General features: G+C 38.5%; 1 protein-coding gene and 2 long non-coding RNA genes across 3 annotated transcripts in view; 2 read left to right on the top strand and 1 right to left on the bottom strand.

Moving 5' to 3' along the window:
• LOC309490643 overlaps positions 1–17,987 on the top strand; it is a 107,664-nt gene that overhangs the window by 22,381 nt on the left and 67,296 nt on the right. The window lies entirely within an intron of this gene.
• The window catches only part of LOC309490589, a 232,142-nt gene that overhangs the window by 170,553 nt on the left and 43,602 nt on the right, over positions 1–17,987 (bottom strand). The gene's annotated exons all lie outside the window — the stretch shown is intronic.
• LOC309489964 (uncharacterized protein) lies at positions 4,623–8,582 on the top strand (the record flags this gene model as incomplete). The annotated part of the gene is made up of 7 exons (XM_082158919.1): positions 4,623–4,824; positions 5,072–5,661; positions 5,853–6,032; positions 6,405–6,545; positions 6,813–6,867; positions 7,041–7,194; positions 8,278–8,582. 7 exons carry the CDS (start codon positions 4,623–4,625, stop codon positions 8,423–8,425), a joined length of 1,470 nt encoding a protein of 489 aa, XP_082015045.1. The 3' UTR covers positions 8,426–8,582.

The raw sequence follows: 17,987 nt of genomic DNA, 5'->3' as shown, positions 1-17,987 counted from the left end.
GGCAGGTGCTCAAGCCCCCTTTGATGTCTATGTGTGCACGTGCCTGATCCAGCTGTACTGCATCTTCACACACAGTCTCTTCACAGTGTATCTTCATGCCTTTTAAATCAAGCAAGTCTTAAATGGCCTTTCCTTTTCTTGACGATTCATCTAGTAGCTTTTGTTTGAAGCCATTAAACTGCTCCAAAAACACGAGTAACGTTACTGCACTTTATACTGGTTAACGGGTGCGCTCGGCAGAAATAAACCGCATCACCGACAAAATAAAAGCCAATAAACCAGTTACAACGAGGACACTATAACACATTCAATCAGGGGAACTTCCACGAGTGTGAACTAAATCTTTCAATGTGTGACGATATGCATAAAACGATAAACGCGACGGCTCCGACATTGCCTAACAAGCCGGGTGACAACTAAATAACGTTACGTAAACAGCTTATTTGACATTTAGCTAAATATAATTTTCGGTTTTTACCACAGACGTGTCAGAATGGCTTCCACACATCCAAAATCCGACTTTAAAAAGCAACTTTGGCCGCGTCATCTGTGTGTGTAATGGCGCTTGCGTCTCAAACTTTTCGCGCCGATCAGTTTTTAGTTCCCACAATGCAACGCGTGATTCAAAATACAGGTAAAAGTCCTGTAAAAGACAAATATGGAAAATTCCTTCAAATTAATATGGTACATTGTACCGGATTTTTACGGATTTTTTTTACAGTGTGTTATTGTGTCACACTGTTAAAAAAATCCGTAAATTTAGGGGTCCCTTTACCGTGGATTTGCTACGGATTCGCTCCGTTTTGCGAAATACGGAAAGTTTGCTGTTGCGCAAGGCAGTATGGGTAGAATTTTCTCCCCCAGCCAGAATTTGCCGACGCCATTACACTCAGTGCGAGCCTGAAGTTCTGCGAGTCACATGGAAAGTTGGAAACAGGTTGGTTGTGTGTAATGAGAATAGGAATGGAGTGCCACCTCTCAAACAAAATATATTGAGTTAAACACATGATAAGCACGTTTTCTGTTCATTTACGTCTGCATGGCGGGAGTTCAGCTCTGGCACCCCTCGCCAGACAGTCGCCTTTCCCCCATGAAATGTAGGACAAATTATTAGTTGGTTAATTTTGTCTCGAAGGTTTCTAGGTTTTTAGCAGCATTCCAACCGGAGCTATAACGTTACAGGGTAACGTTAGTGTGGCTCGCAGCTGAGCACGGGACCTTTGCTGCTAGCTGCGTTGTCATTAGCATGTCTGCTGCGCTTCCTAAGTACCGGGTACGTCAAAAGCCCATTTTTTGTTCCCCCTCGTACATTAAATTGGTCTCGATAGGCAGTTGGTAGTCGTGTGTGTTTCATGTCGACATCTGAATGTGTGCGTTTCGCGTAATTTTGAAGCGTGAGTGGACGTTTGCTGCTAGCTGCGTTAGCAATAGGCCGCCGCCTGCGCTTCGTAAGTACGTCAAAAGCCAATTTTTTGTTCCTCGTACATGAAATTTGGTCTCGATAGTCAGTTGGTAGCCGTGTGTGTTTCATGGTAACATTTGAATGTGTGCGTTTTGCGTTATTTTGAAGCGTGGGTGGACGACGGCCCGTTTGCCCAGTTAAAGTTAGCCCATAAGTTGGACGCGCGCGCGCCCGCCCGCGTGTGTGTGTGTGTGTAAATTAGCTACGTGTGTGTGTGTGTGTTGTTATAGCTCGCTGTGTTACTTTACCATCCAACTGAAAATGGCAATAATTAAAAGGGGTGATTATTAAGTAGAATCACATTTCCCCTGTGCATTATAAGACTTTCCATTCCCTAAAGTGAAAAAAGCAGTGAGGAAAACATTGCAGCCCAAAGAGAGTGGCCCATGCAGCCCAAAGCAGATTGCTTATTTGAAGGTATCTGAAAAGTAAATGTGCTGATCTGAATTTATTGTTTTCATATTGATTCTGTCTATCCTTCACTTGGCAAATTCAATCTCTTAAACATGTTGACTTGTAACATTTGTGGCTTTAACGCCCGGTCTTCGACTGATTACTTGAAACACTGCCGAACACACAGAAATAATAATAATGTCTTTTTTTTATGTGGCCATAGGGATTGCAGAAGGAAGCTTAACACGTACAGTAGCCTTGCTGTGCATATGTCACGAGCACATGTAGACAGTAGGAGCACACAAACATGGAACCGCAATGTGTCTGTACAGTTAAAGTGCTCGTTTAATTTTTGCAGCAGTGAATATGCTGATCTTAAAACTTTAAAGTGTCATTTGAGTGGCCACATAGATGAGGGTTTGACTGTAACATGTCCCTTTGATGGATGTTCTAAGACATTCAATGTAAAGTCATCCTTTTTAACGCATATTTCCAGATACCATAAAGGGTGGGATGTTACCAAGATAGCCCCAGTTCATATATGTGAACTAACAGAACGTTCTGTCCAAGGTGAAGGATCACATGTAGAACCTGTAGAACTTGAAGAACCTGAAAGTTTTAACATTGATGCAGAACAAAGTGATAATTTCTGCAGTGATCAAGTGAAAGACAACTTCACAGAGAGTCTTGCTCAGTTTTACTTGGGTTTACAGGCAAAATATTTGGTCCCAGCCTCCACAATAACAGAAATAGCAAATGAAATGAGAACTATAAGTGATATTCAACAGGAATATACTGTGGATGCACTAGCCCGTGAACTGGGGCAGTATGGTGTTCCAAAGGAGACTGTAACATCTCTTGGGAATAGTGTATACGAGCAGAGCCCTATGCACAAGGCATTACATGAAAAGGGTCATTTAACTACGCAACACAAGAGGCTGAAATATTACAAGTCACACTATGACTATGTTGAACCTGTTGAAGTCTTTCTTGGACGCAATCGCAGTGGCCAGAAGAGGCACTATCATTACATCCCAATACTGGAAACCCTCAAAGTAATTCTGAAACAGCAAGGTTTAGATCAGCACAGTCCTAGTTCAAATTCTGAAAATGATGTACTCTGTGATGTCACTGATGGGTGGGCCATCAAATCCAATGCAATGTTTTCCTCAGACCCAGACAGTTTAAAGGTAATGCTCTTTCAGGATGCTTTTGAGGTGGCTAATCCACTCGGATCTGCCAAGACAAAGCATAAAGTATTGGCTGTCTACTTCACACTTGGAAATTTTCATCCACACCAACGATCAACTGTTGATCAGATACAGTTGGCATTACTCTGTGTAGAGAAAGATTGCAAATACTTTGGAATGGATAAGATTTTCAATAAGCTAGTGTCAGACTTGTGTGAGCTGGAGGAAAGGGGCATATCTTTCAATGGAAAGATATATAAAGGCACTGTTGCGTGCATAATGGGAGATAATCTGGGCTCCCACATGATTGGTGGCTTTACAGAAAATTTCAGCACAGCTCAATATTTCTGCAGATACTGTTTGGCAACAAAAAGTGAATTTCAGTCGAACCCTCTCACAGTTTTCACTCATAGAAATCCAGCTGATCATAATGAGACTGTGCGGTTTCTAGAAAGTAACGATGAAGTACACACTCATCACGGTGTTAAATGTGACAGTGTTTTCAACAAACTGTCCAACTTTCATGTGTGTCAGCCAGGCTTACCAGCTTGTTTAGCTCATGATCTGTTTGAGGGGGTAGTAGATTATGATTTGGCATTGTTTTTGCAGTTCTTAATCAGAACACAAAAGTGGTTCAGTTATGAGGTTCTTAATGAAAGAATCAAATCATTTCCTGGTGAAAGCAGCGACAAGCTAAACACTATTCCCACTACAGGAGCAAGGCTTGGAGGGCATGCAGCCCAAAACAGGTGGCTTTTGAGATTCTTGCCTGTTTTGGTGCATGACACAATTGAAGATGCTGATAATGAAGTATGGGGACTGGTACTACTTCTGAGGGAGCTTGTTGAATTTGTCTGTGCACCTCGGCTCTCAGAGTCGCAGATTGCTTTCATGAAGGGACTGATTGAACTGTATGTGGAATTGAGGCAAGAGTTATTTCCAAGAGTTCAACTTAGACCGAAACACCACTATCTGCTTCACTATGCACACTTGACTTTACAATTTGGCCCACTCATATATACTTGGACAATGCGCTTTGAATCAAAACATTCTTATTTTAAAAGGTGCATTAGGGCAAGTAAGAACTTCATAAATGTAACCAAGTCTCTGGCTGAACGGCACCAGTTGCTTCAGGCTTATCAGTCTTGTGGTACCTTGTTTAGTCCCCAGGTTCATGTCTCAGACTCAACACGGTTCTATCCAGAGCTCTATGACCAGAACATAAAGACAGTGGTTGAAGAATTTGATTTGAACTCAAGTAACTCAGTTGTCACAGAGAGAGTGCAGGTTAAAGGCACTACATATGCAAATGGAATGCTGGTCTTACTGAGCTATGCCAAAGGACAACTGCAGTTAGGACAAATAGCAAGCATTTTTGTAAAAAATGAAACTACTGTCCTACTTTTGCTTCGGGGGAAAACTGCCAGCTGGGTACCTGAGCTTGGACTCTATGAACTTGATGGAAATGCTTTTGACCTGTTCAGTTGCCATGATTTGAACAAAATTGATGATTATCATCCACTTTATTCTTACCAGAGAGGTTCTCGGTGGCTTATTCCTCTTAAACACACACCAACATGGAACTTGTGAAAAGCTATGTCAAGAAAGCAATGCCATCGCTCAGTAGCGATCAGATGGATACACTCATGGCTAAACTGGAGGAATTAGGAGTTCTCTCTGTAGATGACCTGAGCCTTGTGGACCCGGAGGACATTAAAGACACTCTGCCATTCATTCAGTGCAAAAGATTTGTCAGAGCTGTCAAAGCATTGGAAGCAGGTGAGTTTTTGCCCCTCTGTTTTAATGCAAGTTTTCTGAGACTACAAAGGTTTATTCAAAAAATGCAAAAAAAAAAAGGTTGCCATCAGCTGTACATGGCAATAACTACCCTATAATTGGTTTTCGTAATTAGGTCCATTTGTATTCCTGGTGGACCCAAACTGGACATTGAGGACCAATGTATTAATTGATTCGTAACAATCGTGATGTGTTTAATTTATGGAGATGTGTGTCATGTCATCCATAGATTCACAAGCTCCACCGCAGTTCACCAGGCCTGGCCCCTCATCAACACCTGAGCCACAGAGGTTTCAGCTGCCCTCAACACCACCTGAGACAGCCGACTCCCCATCCCAAGACACATATTCTGTACCATGGCACAAATTTCCCTCAAAAGTCATGGATGATTTGCGTGAAAAGAAGTACATAATGGGGAAAGACAGACGAGAGATGGTTCGGATCGTCGCTGAAGATTACCTCCATAAACACCCAGGAAGACCTGGTAGACAAAAGCTGAGGGAACTCGCCAGTATGATTGTAGGACAATATCCTGCCTCCTTCAAGCTGACAGAGCCGTTTGGAAACAAACCTTTTGCAAAAGATGGTTCTGAAACTGTCTTTCGTCAGCTGGAACACAGAATTGAAAATATGAAGAGGCCACAAAGCTCACTGAAGAGGCGAGCAGGGGGTGAAAATTCAACAAATAAAAGGCCCAGGAATTCAGATCTGTATGGATGTGTGGCGTGGGATCCAATCATTGAGGGGACTGTGTGTAGAGAAGACCTGCTGTCTAAACGAGATGACTTGAAACGTGCCTTTCAAACCCGGGATCTTCAGGTGGGTCTGCAATCATCCATTATTTTCTTGTGTTGTAAGGACACGTGAAATTGTAGGACACATTGTGAAATTGTAGATCGTCTGACATCACTACGCCCATAGTCTATTGAAATTGATACCCTGTTTTATTATTTTAATTGGTTAGTTTGACTAACTGTTCGACTGTTTGACTAACTGCCTCATATCTTTAGGAGTCATCTGTTCGAAAATTGATGACTGAAACATATCCCATTCAGCGTGAAATCCTCAACGATGCTGATACCCCTATTGCCGTTGTAAAGGACGAGTGGCCGTTCCTGTTTGAAGTTCCTCACCTGTTTGATCATGCATCTAAACTCCTTGGCTTCTCTGTACAAAACAAGCTGGCACAGGTGTGTTGTTACTGTTATTATTATGATTGTGCTGTGCTGCTCCATATGGAGAGAATTTTGTCTTTATTAATCAATCAAAAAAAGATTTGCAACCAAAAAGAGAGTTGAGACCAAAAAAGATAAACTGGCAACCAATCAAATAGAATAAATTGGATGAACAATCAAATAGAATAGATTTGAGACCAAAAATCAGGAAGTGGCAACCAAAAAAGCAAAACATATGAGATCAAAACAGAACAGAACAGGTTGCAAATGAAAATGAAATATGAAATTTTTTTTTTTCTCTCCATAGCTGCATTTTTTGGAGGCCAAACGAAAATGAGTGTTAGTCTTATGTACCTGTACAAAATTAACACCTTGAACCTTGAACAGGAACTTTCCAAAAAAGAAAAGGGGATCAATGACTTCCTTGACTCCAAAGGGATGAAGACGGGCGAAGGTCCAATACAGCTCATCTGTGGCATTGCAAATTACTTCAAGGAAGACTCTTATAAACTCTTCGACAAAAAAGAGGTAGATGTTGTAAATTTTAAACTGTGTGCAAGATGATTATTTGCATCCAGTGGTGAACCAAGTAACCAATCACAGTATGAAGTATAGATTCCCCTAATTGTGCTGCTGATATTCTCTATAAACTCTCTCTCTATAAACTATTTACATTAATGTCTGTGCTTAATGGCTACCTCTGTCTGATGAAGACACTAGCTGATAGTCAATTTGCCAGCAGGTTTGTGTGCACTGGAAACATTAATTCATGTGTCATGTCTGTCACCAAAACAGATCTCTGCAGATCCTGAAGTCGAACTCCCAGTGACCCCATGCATCCTAGTCAGAGGTTTGTAGTTAAATATTTTTGGTATCTCAGCGAGCTGTTTTATAAGCTGTTGTTTTGTCGTATTTATTAAAGAAATGTTTTGCTTGCCTTAAAATATAAGATAATTTTTTTTGTACATGGTGCTCAGAATTGTTATTTTTTTCTTTATTTTTTTTTTTTTATCTGTGTTTAAGGTGACCAGCAATTCAAGATTGCTCTTGATGGGTTACTTGTCAATGACCACATCACCTCTCCCATTGTGGCCTTGAGCTACGTCTTCTCCATGTTTTATGTCTGCAACGTTCAATACCCACCGGAGATGGCTTTTACTCTCGAATTCATGCAAAGGTAAGCACTCATTGTTTGGAAATACTTTGTAAATGTGACTTTGCCGTGCCTTTCTGCACCCGACCTGCTTTTTGTCAATCTACACCAAACCCCTTTGTCTGAGATGTACAAGCTCAAAATGTGTCGCCACATGCTGTGAGCTTTTAGATCAGCTGTTATTGGCTTATGATCCCCCTGAATATGGATTTGTTCGTAGATTTCGTAGCTCCCTGTTGAAGACTATTGTTGGAATAAATGTGTCATATTTTTTAAAATGGCAGGTAACATGCTTTTTGCTTTACATAGTGTCCCAAGTCAATAAAAAACAAAACAAACATAACATGATTCTAGTTGGGAAATGGAGCAAAAACATATTTTTCTTAGAATGGTTTCTTGACACAAAATTCGTTTGAGCTATCTCTTTAAAACCATTAGCACCTGAGACCAGGTTATGTCAGTGGTGGTCAAACCTTTTCATGTCAAAGACACACAAACTGAAATGTATTTGGCTGCAGACTCCAACCTCAAAATATGTTGTTCCAGGGACCCCCTCCAGAAGCAAAGACTAAACATATTCATTTAAAAAAATAATACATGCTGGATTCATGCCCAAATGTTAATATTTTGATGTGTAACATGCACTGAATGTCACAGTTGATCCACTCCATGTTTGAGTAACCCCCAGGACAGTCCGTGTTCAAATGTGCTGTTACACCTTTTGATAGGACGATGTCAACTGTGTTTTCTATCCCCTTCTGTGTTCTGTGCATTTATAATATCCCTGCACACATGTTGAGGATGCATGCTGTCATGTGTTGGTGATAAGCAGACTTCTCGCCCTTGCAAACATTTCTGTATATGCGCAGTGGGAATGCATGTGTCTTGAAAAGACAAAGGAAGAGATAAGCTTAGCCACTGGCACCAGCACCACAACAACATTGGGTACTAGACAGATGGTCAACTAGAATGATAGAGAGGTTCACACATAGGGGCATATTGAAGAAAACAAATGTATGATTTTATTGAACTGCTCCACTCCTGTCAAGCCACACTACACGTGCAAACTTTGTCTGCATCTCACTATTATTATTATTTTTTTCTCAGAGTTTTCTTTGGGATCAATCCTGAGCGAGGCTCCAAGGCAGAGAAGAAGGGGAAGAAACGGCACTTCATTCCTCCACAGGTGTGCAAGCTGGTTTCTCAGCTGAAGGAATTTGAATGCAAGCAGAAGGAATCTGAGTGGGCCATTTGAGCTGTTCTGAAAGCTCAGAAAAGACCTTTTTGGACTGAATGCACACACACACACACACACACACACACACACACACACACACACACACACACACACACACACACACACACACACACACACACACACACACACACACACACACACACACACACACACACACAGAGCTTGGGAGTAGAAAAACAGATGTTTACAGTATTATGTGAGTTCAGATGTTTTAACTAGATGCCCACAACACACATGCTGCAGTTTCAAATCCCCCATGTTAAGGGGGATTCCAGGTAGAGCTTTGCCTGTCAATGTGGCGTTGGAGGTGTAAGTTTTATTTTTTGCAGAAATCTCTTTATGCCATGTTGCACAGAGTCATCCTTCTAAGGTCATGGTTGTTATTGCTGCACTGATGTTTTATAGAAAAGTTGTAAAATTTTAATACTTCTAATGTTCTATTTGTTTTTTGTAGAAAGGTCAGACACTGGTTGCAGAGCTCTGCCTGTCGGTGTGATATGTGGAGTTGGAGGTGTAGGTTTCTGCATCCTCCTGGAGGGGGCTCCTCATTTTGCACTGACAGGTGAGACAGCAACAGCAATGCTGGCAGTTTTATTGTCTTATTTTGTCAATGTCTTTAACAAATCCACTTGTTATTAATGCCTGTCAGCCTGTGGGTGCTAAAAAGTTGCTAGATTTGGCAGCTCCCTGTTAAAGGACATGGCTGTAGTTCTTTGAGAGAACAGCTGTATGTATGTTATGTATGTAAAATTGCTCTGAATGTGAATGTGATGTTCTGAATGTTTTAATGGTTGTAATGTAAATATTGCAATTCATTCACCACAAAAAGTGCAATCACTTTAAAGCACTGGCAGCTGTTAAAGAAAATAAATAATTGTTGTGATTCTACATTTGTGCTTTATTGATGATAAACGGTATAGAGAACTGTACGGAATTAAACATTTTAGGATGACTGAAGTGTCCGTAAATGGTACGGATTGAGTACTTTAATAATACGGAATATTCCATTTTAGGTTTGATGGAAGTGTCCGTAAATGGTAAAGAAAAAGTCAGGTAAATCTACGGAAATATCTGTTATAGGGTTTATGGAATTGTCCGTACAATAACGCAAAAATTTACGGAAAATACGGAATTTTCCATTTTAGGTTTGACGGAAATGTCCGTCAATGGTACAGAAAAAATCATATAAATCTACGGAAATATCCGTTTTAAGGTTTACGGAAGTGCCCGTACAATAACGGAAAAAGTGCTGGTAATTAATTACCAGCACTTTTTCCGTTTTTTAACGGAACTTTTTTTAACAGTGCACGAAATGTAGTTTTAAGAGTTTTTCAGGCGAGAAAATTTGATCCAGGTTGTGAGCTCGGCGCTCATGTACCCCGCCTGGAACAGCCTTTCCTTGGCTAGTCGTTCTGACGTTTGCCGCTGACTCTGACGTCTCTGTAGTGGTTAAACATGAGATATAATTCGTCTTGACTCTTGTGTATATCTAACGAGCGATATTTGGTCTTGTGAATCTATAATTTGTTCCCTGGCCAATCGTTTTGGCTGAGGGCTAAGTGAAGTTTCATAACTTTATATATTTAAGCTATTTAACTTTCCGTTGTAAGGTTAGACTAGAGCGCTGACTTTGTATGTTTGACTGAATTGTTTGCTTTATTTCTTATTGTATAGCTTCTTGTACCTTTTACTTCTACTTTTATAAAGGCTAATATTGATAAAACTGAAATTTAACAAAAAGAGACTGGGTTGAGTTTTGTCATTTTTAATTCTATTACAGTGAAGATGATCACTGTAATGTTGTTCACTGCAACATCTGTTGTTTAGTACAAATGCACATATTGCCTGGACCATATTAAAATGTTTAAAGCAACACCATGGAGTTTTTCAACCATCATAATATATTTCCAAGACCCTTGTGATGGTACATCGACATACAATAGGTTGAATGACACGTCTGCCATAGCCTGATGGGGTCTGTATCGCTTTTACTGGCACTACGGAGCTTCGGGGTTCGGGTAGTAACCTGAGCACAAAAAGAACTACAAAATTCGACTGTTTTATGGCATACCTCACTTCCCTTAGGAGAAGTCACACTTATTTAAAAATAAAAATAAAGCGAAAGTAGGCTAACTATTCCCTCTTTTTCCCTTAGTCATCAATGCGCCACTTGTTTGAAAAGTACCTTCTCTTTTTCTTTTCTTTGCCCTCAACAGTTTGTACATCGCTACTGCTGACTCCGCAGCGAGCCTCTTAACATGGGTATATTTCGGCCCATTTTTTTTAACCGATCATTTTCATTTTGTCTGTACCTCAGCTCAGCTATATTTGTCATGATCCATTCAATCTGATTAATTTGATTATGCAGGTGTATTGTTAATCAAAAGGTGGGGATAAGTAATTAATAAATCATGTTATGTACTAGGGCTGTGCAATATGGGGGAGATATCTAATTTGCAATTTTTGACTAAAGACTAAATAGACTAAAAATATATATTTATTGTTTAGATTTTGCATCCCTGTTGTACTGAATTGTGACTTCAAAACTGAGTTTTGTATTGGATTGTTAGTTTTGTGTATTGTCACATCAATAATTAATATACATCTTGAATGTGAAAGTATGAAACATAGAGAAGCTGAAGGTGTGTATTAAAATTTAAGGTCCAATTGTTTGGCTTATGATTAAAAGTAGCAGATAAATGCTGTTTGATTTAATACTTGTATAAACAATTGACATGGTAATGACGCAGTAGACTCAGTTGTGTTTAGGGCTTGACAAGGGAATATTTATTAAATTAGTTGTGACTGATTGGTAGTGATAACTGCTATGATAGTCTCATGCATCAAATTATTGCATTGTTCCTTAATTATGTATGTGAATGGTTGCCATTTACCAAGTATTACAAGTAAGTTAATGTAGCCCCTACAAATGTAGTCTAGTAAAAGTGTGGTAGAGGAACACATGTATAGAATAATGTAATCTATGAATATCGTACAAAAGTTTAAAGGCACAACATTTTTTAAACAAATGTGGATATAAAATAATTTAAATTTTATAAATTGATATAATATATTTTTAAATAATAATTACAACATAGTAATCATTTTAAAAGTTTGTTTGAACTGTTAAGGGAAGGGAGATTGTTTTAATTAATAGGTACTATGTGTTTTATAAATTAAATATATTTAATGTTATTTTTAATTAATATATTAGATATAATTGGTACTTGTATCTGATTATATTTATTTATTTTATTGTATCAGTCAATAATTGTTATTGTGAAGGATTGAGATTTTGTTCAATACAAAGTGAAATTATGTGTAATGTGAAATATTTGTTCATGTAGAAATGTAATATATTGCTTGTTGCTTATTATTAGGAGACATGGACATTATGGTGAATTCATCTGTTTGATGAGACGCTGCATGAAGTTGTTGAAGATGTGAAAGTTGATTACATTTTGAAGGATCCCCGCGAGTATCAAAGGGTAAGATATTTATGTTTGTACATGGTTTGGATAAGGAAAATAATGTTAAAGGTGCTGGCAAAAGTTAGGTTTGTACTTATTTGTTTACTTTTGAGGGATAAAAAAAATAAAAAAAATTGTGAGTGTATGTACCTAATGTGTAGTAAGACAATTGTACTGAAGTTCTATGTTATTAGGCGTTTTAGTTATTGCATAATGTAGGTATGATGACAAAATTTTCAAACACCCCTAAGATCAAAATGGATCACATGACTAGACAGAGCTGAAAATTCCCTTTACAATGACACCTGGATTGTGAGAATCAGTTGAGGATTGAGAAAGTTATGATATTTATAATATCAGGGATTAGATTAAAATATTATACATTAATTACAATAGAAGGCATGTGACCGAAAATGCTTATTATTCACATGTTTTTGCTTGTAACCTCCTCATTTTATCAGATATTTTAATGAAATTTTAACAGAAGGTTGAATTGTGTTAGCTCTTTCAAATGAAATCATGAACATTTACTGTTTTAGTTGGAATGGGCATCAGACCCATGGTAACGCACTGAAAACAATTCTAATTAATAAGCGTTCATTCATATTCATAAACATTTATTTTCAGAATACAAGCGAAGACAACTTTACACACCACTATTAATTGTGAATTCATATTTATACATTCTGAAATTGCAAATATACATTCATATTCATTCTTTTTTCCATACTAACAATGAATGATTGGTACAACAAATATGCAGGCTATCAGTATATGTGCGATTGTGCTGGTTTACTCTTTTCGCTTTCCATACTTAAAATTAATGATTGGTACAACAAATATACAGGCTATCAGTATCTGTGTGATTGTGCTGGTTGATCACTGGTTATTGACAGGCTATTGTACAACCAAGTCATCCAAGATTACATCTGCTGCCATCGCATAGATGGACACATCAGTGTCATGTGCATCACATTCATACCCCTCCCCACTCATGGCCCAATAGCCAACAGTGTATTTTAATTTTTTTTAACATGGAAAGTTTCAATTTTCCCATTGAAAATTACTCTGTTGCCACCCAAATCCCACGCATGACATATAAATGCCCCCACCCCTCTGCCACCCAACAACTCCTTGATCAAGCGAATTTTTTCTTCTGGGAGTTCTGGAAACGCTTCCTCGATCTTGTCTGCATCTAATTCTTCAATCTTTTTCTCTAACACTTTCCGGTCTTGTTCACTTCTCTTCCTTTCTTTTGTGGCTTGACGTTTGTGCAATTCCTCCTGTAGCTCTCCTTGCTTCTTCCTCCTCTTTCGTCTTTGTATTACCCCCAGCCTCACTGCTTTCCTGATGACCAGCTCTTGTTTTTCCTTGTCTAAACTGTCCAAATAGTCCACAGTGTTGTTTTTCCGTGCTCTCATTTTACAGGACAAGTAGCAGATGGTGGCATTTGGAGCTTTCTTCTTCAACGCACTAAACATCCCCATCAGCTCTTCAGCATCCATGTTATGTGATCTTGCTGAGGTTGTCTCTTGTTTTAGTTTCTCCGTCACTGTCCATGTATCAACAAAGTATTGTTGATACTGCCTTTCAAGTACTAAAATGACTGCTCTCAGACAGCTTTCCATCATTTGAGTGAACATGGCTGTGTCTTTCGGTGGTTGTTGCAATTTCTCAAGGATTTTGTCTGAAGCATTCAGCTGATTTCCAAAGAGGTCTGTTGTGCGAGTTAGGAATTCAGCAGGTGAGTGTAGTTGATCTTTCAGGTTCTGCACAGTCTCTTTGATAATTTCAATACATTTAATGTAATCAGTTTGGTCATCTGCACCAGTGTAGAATTTGGTCATCCAGGGTCCAGTCAGTAATTTCCCAAGCAAACCCAGAACTTGCATCTCAACCTGACCAGCTATAGAGTCGAAGTCTTCCAGTATGCTAGCACGCAGGCCTCCACAGGATGTTCCTCCACAGAGATATGACTTTAGTGCAGCGTGATGACTTGAGAATATCCCACATATATGGAAAAGAATGTGCAGTCGATTACCTCTGTAGCGTGGTATGAGGCCAAGAGGGAAATTGTTGTGATTCAGAAAGATCTTAAAGCCACAAGGGTCACCCTTGCCATCCATGTACCTCATTTTATTCATCTGAACCACAATATTGGCCCCAATGCAGTCTTTCCCCTTGATTTTCCCAGTAATCCCCATGGATTTCTCGATCTCCTTCAGAGCACTCTTTGTGTTTGAAGCGATTGTTTCCAGAGGATGAAGGTTGCAATTCAGCTCATTCAGGGCCTTGTTCCAAGACGCACAGACTAAGCGAATGGCCGCATGATTGGCAGCACATATATTCCCTATCATTTTTTGAAGAATGTTTTCGTAGTCTGCCTCAAAAAAATGACAGTAGACATTTGCAAGGTTACTGATGGAGTCACAAATATGGATCTGGTAATCCTGAGCAGAGCCTCCTGGAAGTTCATCTACAGAAACAACATAACAGTTCTTTTTGGTGGTGAAATGTTTGCTGTTCAAGTGGATTCCCTCTTGTGTGGTTGCATCAAAACCCAGGGTAGAGTGTGTGTTCGCTAAAAGTGCTTCAGCAGTCTGGAGGTCACTTATTGCCCCCAATTCTCTGGTCATGGCTTCCACAGTAGCCCTTTTTGGCACATCACTTAAACTAATGGTGAAGCGCAGTCCAAACTTTTTAATCAAATTGTGGATGTTGGCAGTGGGCACCTGATTGGATATTGCGTCAAACACCATCAATCGCATTTCATTTGAGTATGACTTTGCGTCTGTTTTTGTAAGCTTTTTTCTACTTTCCAAATCCTGGATTTTTTCTCCCAAAAGAAGGTTTTCGACCTGAAGATCATGAATCTCACTGTTCATTGAATTAATTCTTTCTTTGAACTCGCAGCATCTTTGTTCCAAATCATCAACAGAATTTGATTTGACCTCTCGCCTCATGTGTGTAAGGGATTTCTTCAGGCGCATATGACTTCTTGCTTTCACTATGTATTGTTTTTTTAATTTAGCAATGGTTTCAGCCTCATGCGAGTTCAACAGATTTTTCAAGTCGGATATTTGCTTTTCTTTCCTTTTCAGTTTCTGATTAAGTATCCTTACTGCTCCCTTCTTTTTCTGCTGTGCTATGAGTGTCTAAATTGCCAGGTACTTGCTTCTCTGCATCTGCAGATGTTTCTGCCTCATGTTTTTCAGAGCCTCCTTATATCTGGCACAAGAAGGACAATTGGCTCTAGCAACTCTTGTCTTCAAAGGACTAAGTTTCGGAACTTGGTGTTCATCAGAAGGAGACTTTGAACGGGGAACTGTGGTGGTAGTGGAGATTCCACAAAATATTTGGCTACACACCCCTTTAAACTGACTGAATTCTCTGTCATTAGTTAGCTTTCTGTATTTTGTCAAAGTTTTTTCAACAAGTAGTTTCACTTTATTTTTTGCCTGCTCTTCAGTCATTTCTGGTATGTATCTTATTATTTCTCTTGCAGTTGCAGCTCTGCTGGATTCTGCTCTGACATAAAGAAATAGAATGTGTCCATTTTGGATCAAATGAGGAGATGGTAGATCACTGTACTTGTCCAGGAGGTGCTGTCTGGCTAGACCTGGCTGTGTATTGGGCCCCTTTCTTCTTTTCATAATTAGCTGTAAAGACATAACATCAAATATTAGTCGACATTGGAAATTGGACATAAATGGACTAATCAACATGGCTTATGTGTTGCAGGATACTTTGAATAAAATAGTAAATGAAATTGATACAGACAACATGCAAGCATAACTTTTTGATCACATGATTCATAGATCCAATGAAATGCCACTTTTACATTATGTACACAGTTATGAATTGTGAGGATTTGCTGTATTCAGCTAGAGCAGTCATGGGTATGCATCCCAACCAGGGGTATGCACTGACATTGCAGAGGGTATGTGGAAACATTTAATAATGTATTTCCAACTTGGAAGTACTGAGAATATTTACTTATCTTGGAAATTTCAAGAAGAAAATGCCTGATAATTAAATGTTCAAATTAAGGAGATTAAATAAAATGATTTTCATTTAATAATAAGTTGTGTTACGTTCTACTTTTAAAGAATCATCAACACGTATGAGTGAGGGGTAGGACAAAAAGGCTTAGGGGGTACACAAGACAAAAAAAAAAATTGTTAGCATATTAATTTAGACAGAGTTACAGGCTAGTCCTCAGTATGTAATGTAATTCGAAGTGATGTAAACTTAAAACTATTATTAATATATGTAAGGATAACCATGAGATACATAAACTACATAGCATCAGTAATCATTTCAAGGAAAACATGGTGAGAATGAGTTAAAACCGAGACAATGGTTTTTTAGAATTGTTAGAGCGACGCCTGCTGCACTATCTGACAGGACGTTCGCTAATCTACCCACCACAAATGTGACTACCAAATTTCCGCGATTTAGTTAAATACATTCTCCTCCATGGATTTCGATGAAATTTCGACAGTACCAAGATAAAAGGTATATATTCATGTCCACCTACCTTTCATTCATGTCGAAAGCATAGATGAAGCCCGCCGACCAGTTGAAAGCCTCTCAAATTTTCCGAGAGTTGTGGTGAACTGAAAACACCTCAGGGATGAAAGCTCTAAATGTCTAACGCTTCCGGGGGTTGTACATGACGTAGTTACTGTCGTATTCAGGCAAAAAATCCTCCCACCAGGCGGCGAGGAGTGGATATTGCATGACACACATATTAACAGTACCACGCAGTTTGGAACAAATTATTGAGACAGAATGTTCGCCGCGCGCGGTTGCTATGTCAACATACCTACATAATGTAATTAATGGCAAAAGTAGTGTATTTTAAATTGTAGAACTGCAAAGATGCATCAATATTATTGTTAACACTAATACTAATTTTGCTAATTTGTCAATTTATGTGAAAAATATGAGGGTTGTAGTGGTGAGCGATATAGTCTCAAAATTATATCACGATATCTCAAGGGTATTTGCAAAAATATGAAGAAGTTAAAGGGATAGTTCACTTTTAAATTAAATTTTGGTATGTTTTAGCTTACCTCAAGGGCATCCAACATGTAGGTGTCTTTGTTTCCGCAGTAGTTTCAATTTTGATATTTTTAGGTCAAACCGTTCTTGTCTCTCAGTCAGATAATGCAGGTCTATGGTCACTGTCTCAAAGAGCATGCACCGGCGACTCAAAACGGGGGTTGGAGGTAACGGAACAAATTTTTTTTTACCGTAACCCATACCTGAATATAAGACGAGGTTTTTGTCCAATGTTGGATCCAACGTCGGAGGTGACGGAACATGTTCCGGTGTGTTCAGGCTCAAATTAAGCCCTGGTTATGTCTAACGTAAAACAAACATTTGAGAGAAAATCTTTTGCTTGTGTCATATGCATGTAATGTTGCCATATTACAGATTGTATTTTTATTAATGTTATAATATTGTTTGTATTTTATTTGAGTGTTTGCTAAGAATATCTTGCTTATTTTAAATGTGGATGAAACATTAAAAGATTAATAGCTGATGTTGGGGAATTTATTAATTGTATAAGTAAAGATTTGACTGATTAGATCAGAAAAATATAGATCATTTGATTTATGGACAAAAAATAATTGCTAAATGTAGACTGTATATATTAAATGGATGCATGTACCGGTAGTATTTATTTTTTTATTTTTTTTGTAGTTCTTGTTTTTCTTGAAAAGGTTATAAAAATATGTAGTTCCTTACCCTTACTGACTGTTAATAATTTGTGATATGTAAACAAAAAAATTAAGAATGACATGGTTTACAAACAGCCAGTAATTAAGTAAATATAATTATATATATATCATAAAGTAGGTCATCTATGTCCTATACAAATTAATGACTCGTTTGTCACAAAATGAGTTATGGTATTTTGCTTTTGCTTGGTAGTAAAATTGTATTAATGTGTAAGTGTGTTGTTGTCATATGGGACTAAGTACTTTGTTGTTTGTTTTGGAATTTTTAGGTTAATGTCTCGGTGAAGATTCTTCAACTGACTGAAGACCAAGTGTGTGTCACAAGATCCCATCAGAAGA

The sequence above is a fragment of the Leuciscus leuciscus genome, assembly GCF_965113295.1.
Source record: "Leuciscus leuciscus genome assembly, chromosome: 25".
In the NCBI taxonomy this organism is placed as follows: domain Eukaryota; kingdom Metazoa; phylum Chordata; class Actinopteri; order Cypriniformes; family Leuciscidae; genus Leuciscus; species Leuciscus leuciscus.
Note: the sequence above shows the minus strand (reverse complement) of the source record. Positions and strands in the feature narration are given on the sequence as shown.